We start from the raw sequence: 14,199 nt of genomic DNA, 5'->3' as shown, positions 1-14,199 counted from the left end.
GAAGCAAATCTTTTCACCTCTCCCTGACTCCTGAGCAGAGTAGTAGTCGGTTATACACCTACAATGTGTTGTAAAGATGGACCATTTGTACAGAATGTAACCTCTGAGGCTTACCTGTCTCTTTCTGTCTCCTTGCCCCACCTCGGTTTGCCCTGCTTCTGAAAGTATTAACTACTTGTTCAGTCTGTAGTGTTTCAGGGCCTGGTCCTGAGGCCATTGCTCCTGTAAGAGTTGGGTCATGGGGTCCTCCACCCCATTTCAACCCGATTTCCCCACTTATGCTGTATATCTCTTGGTACGTATCCTCTTCAAAAAGTGTCTTGATTTGGCTTGAAAGCTTCGATTATGCCAGCATCCACAGGGGATGGTGTTCTAATTTGTGTGGAAGAATATGCTCCTATATAGTTAGCCACTGAGAGGCACACATCAATAGTTTGGTGCAAATTACTCATGCAATCTCCTTTCTTCCAATGCAGCTGAGGTCAACTTAGGAGCGTAACGGAGTGAGAGATTAAACTTTCTCTCTGATGCTACAAACTGCCTTTTGATTTCTGTTAATTATAATCCCACTACCAGGAATTAATCCAATCTCAACTGTCTTAAATTGGACAGCACCACACAGTCCACCCAGCCCTAAAGTCTGTGCAAGTGTTTCTCTCCTCTGGGATGACCACCATTCTGAGGCCACTCTTTGTTATTCACTTCCTTCAAGTAATTTTCTCATTTAATTATTTTAAATGATATGTATTTGGATCGGAAAAAGGAGGTTTGAATCCTTCCTGTACAGAATCAATCAGTCCTTTCTCACTTTTTTCTTCGTGGAAAAAATACTGAGGGTTTGTCTATCATTTTTTAAAAAAAAGAACCAGGTAATCATGTTTGAATGGGACGAGATGCACCAGTGGGACACAGATGAAGAGGGAATGGCATTCTGCTTTGAGTATATCCGTGGTGAAAAGAAACCTCGCTGGGTGAAAATCTTCACTCCTTACGTGAGTAACTCTGTCTTGCATTTCTAGGCTGACTTGGTGTTTCCTGCTTTTGGGACAGGCAGAACTATTGCCACTTGCAACACAAAGCTGTTTCTTCATTGGGTGGTTCAATTGGAATCTGCTGTGGTTAGAGAGTCTTCTGAGTTGGAAATGAAGAGTTCAAGCCACAATTCAGAAACTTGATGATTAAGACTGGTCTGACTCCTAGTAATATTCTGTGGGAATGCTTCAGTAAAGGTGCTGCCTTTTGGGCAAGACACCAAGCCTGTATGCTCCCTCAGGAATATGTAAAAGGCCAAGTCTGAAGACCAGCAGGGAGTTCTCCCCAGTGTCCTAGCCAGTGTTCATCCCTAACTGATACTACTTTTAAAAAATAAAATTACCAGGTTTTTATCACCATGTTGCATTAGCTGTAAACCACATGGGGAGGTACAGAGGTTGAGATGCATCCTTTATAAATGGAGGTTTGTTCCTTAGATTTACACAGCACTGGAAACAACCATTGTACTTTTTTGAGAATTGTCCAATAAGTTTTGGTCCTCTGCACTTACTTTAGAGCCCTTCCCAGTTTCTCTTTTTCAACTGTAAATCCAATTCCTTTAGTTTTGGAATCAGAGTTGCCATTGAAAAGCATCATCATCTGTCTGACTTGAAGGAATGCGGAGCACGTCGCTAAGATACGGGCTGATGCAGTGCTGCTGCATTGCTCAAAAAGGTAAGGAAACCAGGATGAATTCTTTGGTGTGCAGTCCAAGTGCTGAACAGTTGGGCAGTGAGATGTTTAAGTCATCTATGCTATTGTCTGTCACGTACCTCAGGCAAAATATAGCAGGATGTTCCAGGCCTGGCCTAGGATGTGGTAACTTGACCCACTGTATCTCCTCCCCTCACTGTCCCATTGAGGACACGGGGAAGTGGGGGTGGAATTGCCTGTTTTAAATACATAAACAGAAACTGCACTTCTGCAAGCTGTTTCATGGCTGGTTGAGTGCTTTGGCGTGTTCTGTTTCTGTGACACTATTTTTTTGTTTCCATTTGTAGTTTAACTACATGCACGAATGTTTTGAGCGTGTTCTGTGTGAGCTGAGATGGAGGAAAGAGGTAAGCCATGTCCAGTACTTGTTCATTTAAACAGACTCCGATATTGATTTTTCCTTTGCCCCAAGATTTGCCTGATCATGTAATAAGAGTAAATGGCATAAGCTTTGCTTCCATCAAGAGTTCAAGAGCTGAGATCCTTATCTCCAGTCAGTATGTCAGAGGGACTCTGAAGTCCACAGTAAATATTCTTTGTTTTGACTGCAACTCTGATATCCCTTGTACACGTGGGGAGGTGGTTGTGTAGTGGTAATGGCACTGGACAAGATAATCCAGCAGCTCAGATCAGTGTGGGTTCATATCCCACCATAGCAGCTGTTAAGTTCAGTTTTTAAAAAATTGCAATTGAAAGCTAGTGTTAACTAGATGCCATCTAACTACCTTCTGTACACTAACATCCTTCAGGGAAGGACATCTGTCCTTACCCAATCTGGCCTACATGGGACTCCAGACCCACAGCAATGTGCTCGACTTTTCATTGCCCTTGGAAATTGCCTAGAGAGCCAGTAAGCTCACGGGCATTTGGGGTATGGCAGTAATGCTGGCCTTGCCAGCAATGCCCACATCTGTGACAGAATGAAGAAAACAAAATGAAGTTGCTTCTCCCCCCATTGAGTCACACCTTGGTCATGGAGCTTTTACCAAGTGCTTTTTAGCTTGCAACCCAAGCTATTTAGCACCAGGAAAGAAAATGCCAGATTTATTTTCTGATCCTGACTCTAGTTGCAACATGATCAAGGGCAGTTTAAAATACACCTGCAAACTCCTCAAGAGAGCCCTCATTTAAAAAAAATGTAATGCATTCATCAATTAGTCTGTCTGTTCCTGCTTTCACTATATCCCCCTTGCCCTAACCTCTAGCTTCGTACTCACTCTCACACTCTCTCTTTCTCTTTCCGTACCCTACCCGCCAACAAAAAAAATTCCTGTACTTTGCTGCCACCCTGGCCTTCCCAAACCTTAACTGGCAACTCTTCCCTCTGCTCACAAGCCTTCCCCTGCACTCGTATGTTCTGTTTGTCTCCGTCTCCCCACATTGTAGGACACTGCTGTAATTCAGAAGGTGGCCCATTGTGACTGTACTTGCTCTTTTGAAGAGCAAATTGGTCACTCCCGCTACTCTACCCTTTTTCTCCTTCAGTTTGTTCTCCATGAAATGTATACATCTCCGTTTTGGAAAGTCCATGAACGCATGAACTACACCAAACACACTCAATGAGGAGGTTACTATCAAGGAATAATTAAGTATGATATGCTCCTACTCATCTGTTTCCTTGTCTAAGGGCTGTTAATTTTCTCATCACTGACATTAAACTGACTTGCCTCTAAATGCCAGGTTTATCATCCTTGACAGTTTTTTGAATAATGAGTCTTTTAATTTCTGTCTTCCCACACCTTCCATCTGCCACTCCCATCCTGTCACACTCACTTTGTTTCTGCCTCTCACAGATGGAAGAAGTTGGCAATGATGAAGACAATAGGAATAGCACCAACCACATGGTATGGACATGGGGAATGGAGGAGTGCGTGCAAATACTTTGATGTTGCTGGTGAGACTGGCATGAAACTGTGTCCCAGGGTTGTCCAATTACAGATTTGCCCTTTAACAGGCATGCTCGGGAGTTTCCTGAAGAACAAATATCACTGTCAGTGGCTCTGGGTTTAGTTACCCTTTCAACCAGTGGCCAATATTAACATCATTAATTTAATCAATCATAGGATATTGATTGTGATGCTATTTTCAAATGATCTGCCATGTTCTCCATTAATCAAAGAGACCCTTTTTGTGGCACTTGAAATTAGTCTGATAATCAGAGGAGACACTCTGGTTATCTGATCAGCGTAATGAATTTGTTTGGTTCGATACAGGTGAACAGTCTCCTCCGGTAGAGGAATCAACGACAAAGTGTTACACTCTGAAAATCAGAGTCAGGCCATTCAGGAATGAGATCAGGAAACACTTAATACGAGTAATAGAAATCTGGAATTCTCTCCCCAAAGACTGAATACTGGGAGATCAATTGAAATTTTCGAGACAGAATTTGATAGATTTTTATTGATGGGGATATCGATCAATGTTCCTTCTAATCTTTGGCTGCGATCTGTTTGTTGCACTGCATGGTCCCTTTAAGATTGCTGCACAGCCACATGTGCACCTCTAAAGGAAATGTTGTTGTGCACGGTAGGTTTCCTGACTTGTGCATTATGTTTGGGATTCATTGTGCACCCACACAGGTGAGGAGGTGGAGCAATGACAGATAGGGATTTCAGCTCCATATAAGCCATAATTGAAGAATGGAGCAGAATGGCTTCTTTGAGTTCTGAATGTTTAGAAAAGTAGCTTTGGAATGTTTCACAATGTAGCAGATGTCTAGCTGTCTTGAGTTTGATCTCTTAGCATTCTCGTTCAGAACTGAAGAAGGGTCACTGGACCTGAAATGTTAACTCTGCTTTCTCTCCACAGATGCTGCCAGACCTGCTGAGTTTTTCCAGCAATTTCTGATTTTGTTTGATTTCCAGAATCTGCGGTTCTTTGGTTTGTTTCATTAGGTTTTCAATTTGTTCCAATAGTCACATGCTTAATCCTGCCTAAATAATATCATTTCAGTATAAAAGTATCAGAATTCACCCATATATTTTGGAAAATGAGTTGGAACTCCTTCCCACAGCACTGTTGGTCTACCTGCAACAGTTCAAGAAGGTAGCTCATCACCACCTTCTTGATTGTATTTGAAGATTGACAATGAATACTAGCCCAGCTAGCAATACCTATCTCCCATTAATGGATTTTTAAAATGCAAATAATAAATTTGTTTGTTAAATCTCTCAATGATTTTGTATATACTTTGAGCTACTGCTGGTGTTTGATTTTAGGAATTGCCACCTTTGTGTGAACAAGGCTTTAAGCCGTCTGACCCAGTGGATTCAAACAAAATTGACTGTTCCGTCAGAAATAGATCGGATAAGCTTGTTTCAGCTGAGTTTACCAATGGCTTTGACTAGGGGGACTACAGCCTCCAGTTTGGGCCCAACTGTTGCATGAGATCCAGGACTGAGGATAGCTTCTGCCTGAACATTTGGGGTCTTAGTCTGATGTGCTCCAAGTTGATGTTCTGAACCTGCATCTCCGGCAAAGGGACCTCGATCTAAGCAACTATGATGCCGACGACATATCTAACCAAATATGTTGTCTCTAAATTGGGCTTACATGGATGAAAGTGGAAGAAAATAGAGGCCTTTGAAATGTGGATGATAAGACAGATGCTAAAATTCGCACACCGAGATAATGAAACAGATGATGTTTGAAATTGCAAGAGTAAAAAATAGCTTGAAACAGTGATGTTCATAAGAGTGTATCATTATTTTAGCTGTTTGATCAAAGGTGAGAAGCTGCACAGATCTTTTCTAGAGGCCAAGATGGAGAGAAGGTTCAACCTAGGTTTAGCTGGATGACAGATATCAAAAGTGGTTGTAGCCGAGCTACAGTGGATATGTGAGGATGGCACAAGATAGTGTGTGACACTAAGGCAGCAGATCATCTGGTAGGAGTTGCTCCGGGCAGCAGCCATTACCATTAGTTACTTCCACTTGAAAGTCTGTAAAGATGGTTTAATTCTTCTCTTCAAATTCCTCCCATGCCTGCTCACCCTAAGAACCAGAATAAATTGCTAATCATTCCACCTCCTGTGCTCTGGGCTGCATCTGTAAATAATGTTCTCAGATAAGCTAAATTGAGCCTACCATTTTTGTACTTGAGCATTGTACCCATTGCCAATTCCCATCTTAATATTTTAATCTGTTAATACTCTGCCACTTCTGTAGATGATGTTATCTACCTACAGTAATTTTATTTTCCACTGATTGCAATGAACTTGTGCACCACCGATGTTAAGGTGTTTGTTGATATGAACAAACTTCCTAATTTATCTCAGGAGACATGAAAGAGTAACTGTTGTAGTTTATCCAATTGATGTAAATTTTAAAAGTGGGCAGGTAAGATGGAACAGTGTAATGTCACAATGATGCAACTTTTAAACTTTTTTCAGCAAAGCAGCAAGGTTTTTTAATAAGATCAAAATACTGGAATGCTGATAATCTGAAACAAACACAAAATGCTGGAGAAACTTGGCAGGTCTGGCAACATTTGTTGAGAGAGAAACCAGCTAATGTTTCAAGTCTGATAGGACTTCAGAACTGTAAGGGCTTGGAAAATGGTTTTTATATTTTTGACAGAGACAAAGGAGGAGCAGGAGGAGCAAGGGGAACAGTTGGTAGGGAGGCCCAAGCACAAGTCAAAGGGGTTGGCTAATTGAAGCAAAAGAAATGTAAATAATGCAAAATGAGTGTAAGTTAAGTTATGAAAGAGAGAAAGTGTCCCCTCTGTTGAGAGCAAAGTAAACAAAGACACAGCTGTGGGATGGGGCTGGAAGAGAATGCAAGGAAAACGGGACAGGTGTCAAGCAAGGAAGTTTTGTTTGATTACCGGTGGACTGATTGTTAAAGGAAACCGTTTTGAACATCTGGAAGACGTTTTTATTTTCACTTCCTATCCCGCTGTTTCCCCACCTAATCACTTCTCCAGCATAACCAAACCCCATCTAATTCTTGACCATGCCCAACTGGTTGGCCTTAATTTGGGAGCATGAGTGTCAGATATGCCTGGCTTGTGCATTATATACTGGCTCATTCTAGGATTAGATTTTTAGTGCAACATGTGACTTATCTAGAATTAAATTATCTGGTCGTCCTGATGTTGCGATGGCCAGTGTCTGGCTTGTGGGTATTTCAGGAATTGGCTTTACAGTCTGTTTCTTTGAGGTTAGCTTTTCTGTGGCGTTGACATCAATAAATTGCAGAGTTCAATTATAATTCAAATCCAATCCCTCCTTTGGAATGGTTACCTCAAGATGAGGTGCTCAGTTTTTCGACTAGCTGTTGATCGAAACCATGACCATTTCTTTCATAGCATTCTCCATTGAAATAACTTCACTGTTTGACTCTCTCTTGGAATTTGCCTACTCGGTTAGGCAGTGGACAATTTCCATTTCCATCAAACTGCCCCAGGATGAGTTCCGCACCTAGGGTGAAGGATAAAGGGAGAGTTGCTGATTTTAAAAAGGTTTGGATGTTGATCCCAACATCTTAGTTTGCATTGTGCTTTTGGAGTTCTTGTCATTAAAAGCCTGTATCATTCAGCAGAAAATCAAATTCTTTTACATTGGACTTGAGTGTCACTCGTGTTCAGCCAGTTAACACAGACTCTCCTTTTATCTCTTGCAGAATATTTTTCATGCAGCAGCAACAAGAAGTACTGGAGGCTCACTTTCATGAGGGAAGACCTCATTCTCTGTAGCATCTCAGCACCTTAGCATGAAAACTGAAGCAATTGGACCTTTGACATTGGGGCAATGGGGAGGCATGGAACAGCTGAAACCTTTCCTCAATGTAGCTGTGACATCAAAACAGTCTTCAAGTAGTCCATTCCTCATTTCATCACATCTTTCACTGTTGTAACGTTGCCACTCGTAGCCGCCTCTGAGTGATCAAGGAGTAACATGTTTATTGGACAGTGCAGGACGCTCGGAAATAACCTTCCCAACCTGAAGAAATGACTAGCCCATGGTTGATAGAGTACAAGAGGCTAGAGCTTGCCTGCCCTGAATTGTTAGCTGGGACTAGTGGGTGAGGGATTGAACACTATATCTTAGCCAGGATCTCCATTCCCAACCTAATGAATAGACAGCCCACGCAAACAGTTAATTAATTTCTGAGTATTAGAGACAGGATCCCTTCTTTTTGTTCAGGGAATCTCAGACTCCAAACTAACTGGATATTGCTTGGAACATATTCTCAGCACTGAACCAGAGTGTCAGTTCATTTCAACTGTTTTTCCACACCTGAAAATCAAGCTTCCTAGTATATATATATGCTCCTTTGCTTCAAACCTGCCAATGGGATAGTAAAGAGCTTCTTGCTGTGTGTTTTCTGGCATACAGCATGTACAGTATTGTGATTCAGTGGCATATAATAGGAGGGAAAGTGTAAGAACCTTGATGGAAGGCTGATTCTCCTTTAACCTTACAGAAAAAACTTTTTGTGCTGTGTTGAAAATTAGAAGGGATGTTTTGTATTAGTAGCTATGATGCTATGTTAAAGACAGTGCAAACACACATTTAAAAGTTATATGGGGCTGTTGCATTTTTGGGTTTTCTTAAGTAGGGGGCGTTAAGTATTATGCCATCCAGCGACTCATTGCTACTGATTTCTCCAAAGCTGCATAGGAAATATCCATCTTTTATTCTTGTGTTATGATAGTGAAATGAACTGACAAGGAATGGGAAATGTTGAAACCTTAAGTGCTTAATAGGCCGGATTTGTAATTAATCTTATACATTCATAATGGTTTTTTACCACATCTTTTGGGGACTGGTTCAGGCCAGTCACTTGAACTGTACATGGTGTATCTACACTACTTGGGAAAGTATTTCCAATATGCTTTGTGTTGTGTGCTGTTTCTGAAATGAGCAGTTACACAACCTTGACATACTGCTTAATATCACAACTATTCAAACTCTTTTATAGGCTAGGGCTAGTCATCAGTGTTGGACATTGTGAAGCTTGTATTACTCCAGCAGTGATGTTGATCTGCACAAAGTTCATCTTGTACTTCAGTAAATGGGGAATTTACTTGAAAGCAAGGAATCTCTGGGTGCAAACACCTTTGAGATAGTTTATACTAATTCCCTGGCTCCTGTTTTTTGTATTGTGGCTTCCTCAAAGTTCACCAGCTGGGTATGGAGTTGTGGAGAAACAAATTAGGCCAGTGTGAGTGAAGGAAAAAGAGGCTGATTATGAGACATTCAAAGCTTTCAATCAGCAAATCTCCTTTTCAAGGCTGCTCCCTATGTAACACTCCGACAGAGATCAGTTTCAACGTCAACATCAAGCTTTCTGATTGTGGAGCTTACAGTGAGTTCTGAGAACAGAAATGTTGCACTAGGCTCTTTTTACAGAAAACTGGTAGATTGTGTATTTGTATTAGGTTCAGCATATCCAGGCAAAAGCATGAGGACACTACTGCTTGTCAAAGGCTCATGTGGAGGGAAGCGATTGTTTTGTATAAAAAAAAAAAAAAATCCTAGTCTTCGCAAAATTACCATGTAATTTCTTGAAAGCATCAGTGTTAAAGCTGCAATGTAATTATTTATAGATCCATAATTAAAGGTGGCAACTGGTTTGTGTAACATGCTGTCATCGTAATTGAGTTGATTTACTTCTGTTGCCCTCTCGGCAATGGAGTGGATGGGGAGTTGATTAATGAGATCTCATTTATAAACTATAATATACAGATTGGGATTTTGGGGAAAGTGTAGAAGCTAGGGTGGTTGGAAAAGTAACTTTTTGTTCTTTAAGACTTTAAAATTTTGTTTAATGTTGAAAACCAGGAGTAAACCAAGTAAACTGGATGTGTCATTTCCAAATTGAGTTCGTTACTAATCTGTGATTATCCTCCTTTACTGGGGAGGATCAAGGGATTGGCAGAAGCTGGAATTATTTTGGAGATGTTATGAGCTTTCAAGTGCCCAAGGTCTGCAACAGAAGTTTAAATTGAGTTGCTTATCAATTGCAACTTTGATGATAAATAGGGGAGGATGATGGTGTAGTAATGATGTTACTGGATTAGTAATCCAGAGACTATCCTTGCTTTGGGGACAAGGGTTCACACTCCACCATAGCAACATTGAACCTAAATTCAATTGATGTAAATCTGGAATTTAAAAACTGTCTCAATAACGGTGACAATGAAACTAATTTTAATTGTTGTAGAAACCCATCTGTTTCACTAATGCCCTTTAGGCAAAGAAATCTGTCATTCTTACCTAATTTGGTCTACCTGTGACTGCAGACCTATATCAATCTGGTTGATTCTTCTCTCCCTTCTGCAATGGCTCATCAAGCAACTCAATCCAAGGTCAATTGGGAATAGGTAACAAATTACCAGCATCCCATACAAAAACAGTGAAGAACTACTCTACTGCAGAATATTTCTGACTGACCAGCTGAAATAATTCATTGATGGGACCTTGAATGTTAAACTAGGATTGATAAATTTTAGATTTACACCTTTATTTCCACAATTACCTTTATTTCAGAAATCCAGGTTTTCTTCTAATCAGAATGTTGAGATTCCTCAGTGATTTGTGTTGACGAATTAACCCAATTGGATTTATGTGCGGGTCAGATGTTCTGTGAAATCTAAAATAGGCCAGTGTGAAGATAAATCATAAATGGAATCACTGGGTTCAATTATTTTGCGGTTCACTTGCTGTCATCTTGCATATCCCTGAGGGTTGGGGAGAGCATGAGCAATTCTTGGGACTACAGCAGTACTAGGGATCACTGAAAGATTGCACAAACTTGTTTTTTCATTATATGGAAGCCAGTAAAAAAGGTGTACCCATTTCTTTAAGTGGTCAGTGCATTGTAACTTTGGACTGTGTCCATTCCATTGTCTGTTGGTTCATTGAACCGGTCATTTTCTAATCACTGCCATTTATCATTTTAATCAGTGAGCAGCCTGGAGGAGTAGTGTCTGTCATTTGCAGTAATGTAATGTCTTTAAAATTCTTCTAAATAAATGGAAAAAGTGTGCATTTCTGCCATTTACCAACCAAAAATAACTCTCTAGTGTGGTTTTGGCATAGTAGTTGGTAGCTGATGGTTTGGGGAAGCAATTTACAGTTCTAAATGAACAATTACATAACTTCTAGATATTGTTTAATAATACAGCTATTCAAACTCTTATAGGCTAGTTGCCAGTTATTTGGGTTGGATATTTGTGAGGCTGTTATTGTACTCTCAGTAGTGATAAGGCGCACATCTACTATACAAAAATTAGAAAGATAAATAACTCTCAGTACTTGATTATTTACATACTCGAGACTCAATTTGTTTTTTGGTTGGTGGAAAAGACAAGTAACTCATCATGTTTGGTAAATAGTGACTGGTCATGTGTGTTGGACGCCAGGACAGTTTGGGACATTCCAATATGAAGATCAACAACTGTCAAGTTCTCTCATGTTTAACATCCTGTTTGTTCTCACATTGTGGTACCATGCACCAGCATCTTCGCAGTGCTGCAATCATTTGCTATACTTGACACAAAATGGTAATGGTTATAGTGTCTCAGCAAGTCTTCTGTCATCAGTTGGGAAGTCATTCAAAAGCTCTTAGTATAAGAGTGCAAGATGATGTGAACCCAAGAAGTCTTACTTCTGAGTAGCTGAAAAATATAGGAGTAAGTCCTTGGAGTTAAAAGAATTTTAGGGTCAAAGATTAAAAGTTCTGAAAATAAATTTTACCCATTGAGTTGGTTCATTTGAGTCTCAGTATTTCCCCTCATCCTTGTGAAGAATTGTACAGATGAGACTCCTGATTTTGCTCATTTTTAAGGCTAATGAAAATTTTGATCCTACTTTATTCAAATTTTTCAAGGTAATCTGTACATTAAGATTAAATATCTTCAGGTGAATAAATTCCACAGTTCCTGTTAATCCTCTCTCTTTGGGATACCCAATCTGTCGTCATGTTTTTCTGAGTGTCATTGGACTTTTACCATTTTAGCCAGCTTTCTGTAGCAGAGAATTTCACAGGCGCACCACTTTCTAGGTGAAGAAATTTCTCTTCTGTTAATTCAAAATGGCTTATCCAATATCCTTAGATAGTGAACCCTGGTCCTGAACTCCCTGGTCTTCAGAAATATCCTTCCTGCGTTTGCCCTGTCTAGGCCTGTTAGATTCTGAGATTCCCCCCTCATTCTTCTAAACTCCAGTGAATATATTCCTGACTAATCCAGGCTGTCTTTAGTCCTGACAAACTTGGTAAACATTCATTGCACTGTGTCCAAGTCAGAACATCCTTACTACTCTTGTACTCTATTCTGCTAACAATCAACAAGCATGACTTTCTTTTCGTAAATTCATGCTGACTGTCCAACCGTGTTGCTATTTTCCAAACTCTCTGCTATTAAATCTTTTATGTATCAGCGTGGATTGTGGATTGGTTAACACAGAAGAAGATGGGTCTTTTTCAGCTTAGACGAATGTAACTGGTGGAATGCCACAAAGATCCATTCTTGGCACTTTAACTACTTACTACTTTTATCAATATTGATAAGTTAGAGGGAATAGACTGTAACATCTGATCAAATTGGTTAATGACAAGAATAGGAGGGAGGGCATGTTACAATGAGGACATCGGGTATCTGCAAAGAGAAGGAGAGGTTGAGTGAGTGGACAAAAACATGTCGGAGTTTAATCTAGGGAAATAGGAAGCATCAAAGGCAGACCATTATTTAAATGGAAAGACTCCAAAAAAGTACAACGTGAGGGATTATGGGTGTTTTTTTTTTGTCTATGAAACAAGAATTGGGATGTTTTATTATAATTGTGCAAGATGTTGGAGAGGCTGCATGGAGTTTTGGTCTTTGCTTTTAAGAAAAGATGTACCAGTATTGGAGGTGGTTCAAAAGAGATTGACTAGGCTCATTCCTGGGATGAAGGGACTGAATTGACAAAAATGGCTAAACAAATGAATCCTTTATTCATTAGCATTTAGCAGAATGAAGAGTGATCTTGTTAAAACATACAAGATTCTGAGAAGGGAATTATAGAGTAGATATTGAGATATTTCTACTCTTGTGGGAAATCTTTGTGATAAAGTTTTAAATGAGTGTCCCTTATTCTGTAACTGAGGTGGTGAAGAATTTTATTCTGAGTGTAATGAATGTCTAGAGTGCTTTACTGCAGAGAATTGTGGGTTATATCACAACGTTTGAGAAACATCAGAGTTATGAGGAGCTGCTGTGGAAGAGGAGTTGAGGCCTTGGGCAAATCAGCCATAATCTTTATAGGATGGTAAGGTAGGTTTGAGAATGACCTATCTTGCTTCTGACTAACAGGCTAACTGGCACGGTTTTCTGCTTTCTGTTCTTTCACTTGAGCAGGAGCATCATATTAACAGTTTTCCAATCGCCTGGAGCCTTCCTGGAATCCAGTGAGTTCTAGAATATTTTAGCAAATGCCTCCAATATTTCTGCAGCCAGTTCCTTTAAAATCCTTGAATGCAGGCCATCAGGTCCTGGCAACTTGCCTGCTTTCAATCCCACTAGTTTTCCAAATACTTTGCCCTTTGTGTTAGAGGCTGTTACAAGACCTTTCCTTCCATTAGCACATTGGGGTGTTTGAGAGTCTACCGCCATTCATACCATTGCAAAATACTGGTTTAAATTATCTGCCGTTTTCCTGTTTTCCCCCGCTATCAATTCCCCAGTCACATCTTCCAAGGGTCCAACACTCATTTTAGCTATTTATTTTGCTGTTTATTTTTACATTTCCTGCCAATTTACTTTTATAATCAATTTCTCCCTCTTTAACACCACTTTAATCATTCACTGCTGGTTCCTAACAAATTCCCAATCCTCTGGCTTGCCAGTAGTTTCCATCACTTTGTATGCCTTTGTTTTTAATTGATTAGTCTCCTTAAACACCTTTGTTAACCACAGATGGTTCATCCCCCTCATTCTTTTTGACCATTGTGAAACATTTGCTCAAATGTCTGCCACTGTTATTCCGCTGACCTCCCCCTTGGTCTAATTTCGTAGTTGGCTTCAGGCAACTCTTACTTCACATGTCTGTCACTGTCCATATTTAAGTTGAGGTTGCTTATCAATCCTACGGCTCACATTTCACTAGATCTAAAATGGCCTGTACTAAAAGTACTACTCTAAAAAAGATCTCCGGTATACTTTACAAATTAATCTTCCATGTTACCCTTGCCCATCTGATTAGTCCAGTCAATATGCAGATTAAATCATCCAAGATTTCCTGTTCTATATGTAGTGTGAGTTAACTACAAGGATCTATACACAACCCCCAAGTGTGACTTCTTTCACTTGCCATCCTTTATTAACAAAGCTACCTCATCTCCTTTCCCAGAGATAGTAGGAACTGCAGATGCTGGAGAATCCGAGACAACAAGGTGCAGGGCTGGATGAACACAGCAGGCCAAGCAGCATCATAGGAGCAGAGAGCCTCTCTGCTCCTATGAT

General features: G+C 40.2%; 1 protein-coding gene across 2 annotated transcripts in view; it reads left to right on the top strand.

Moving 5' to 3' along the window:
* Positions 1-10,742, top strand: part of LOC109936593 (sorting nexin-27-like) — a 108,130-nt gene extending 97,388 nt beyond the window's left edge. The window contains exons 10-13 of one of the 2 annotated variants that reach the window (XM_020535197.2): positions 864-992; positions 2,034-2,093; positions 3,540-3,590; positions 7,371-10,742. In XM_020535197.2, coding sequence (XP_020390786.1) covers positions 864-992; positions 2,034-2,093; positions 3,540-3,590; positions 7,371-7,421 — 291 coding nt within the window. In that variant the 3' untranslated portion in view covers positions 7,422-10,742. Of the gene's footprint in view, positions 1-863; positions 993-2,033; positions 2,094-3,539; positions 3,641-7,370 lie in introns of both variants that reach the window. The other variant, XM_020535198.2, reaches the window with a different exon arrangement.
* The last annotated feature ends 3,457 nt before the right edge of the window (positions 10,743-14,199 follow it).

The sequence above is a fragment of the Rhincodon typus genome, chromosome 36 (genome assembly GCF_021869965.1).
Source record: "Rhincodon typus isolate 14 chromosome 36, sRhiTyp1.1, whole genome shotgun sequence".
NCBI classification, from domain to species: domain Eukaryota; kingdom Metazoa; phylum Chordata; class Chondrichthyes; order Orectolobiformes; family Rhincodontidae; genus Rhincodon; species Rhincodon typus.
The sequence above is the reverse complement of the archived record's forward strand: the minus strand, read 5'-3'. Positions and strand labels throughout refer to the sequence as shown.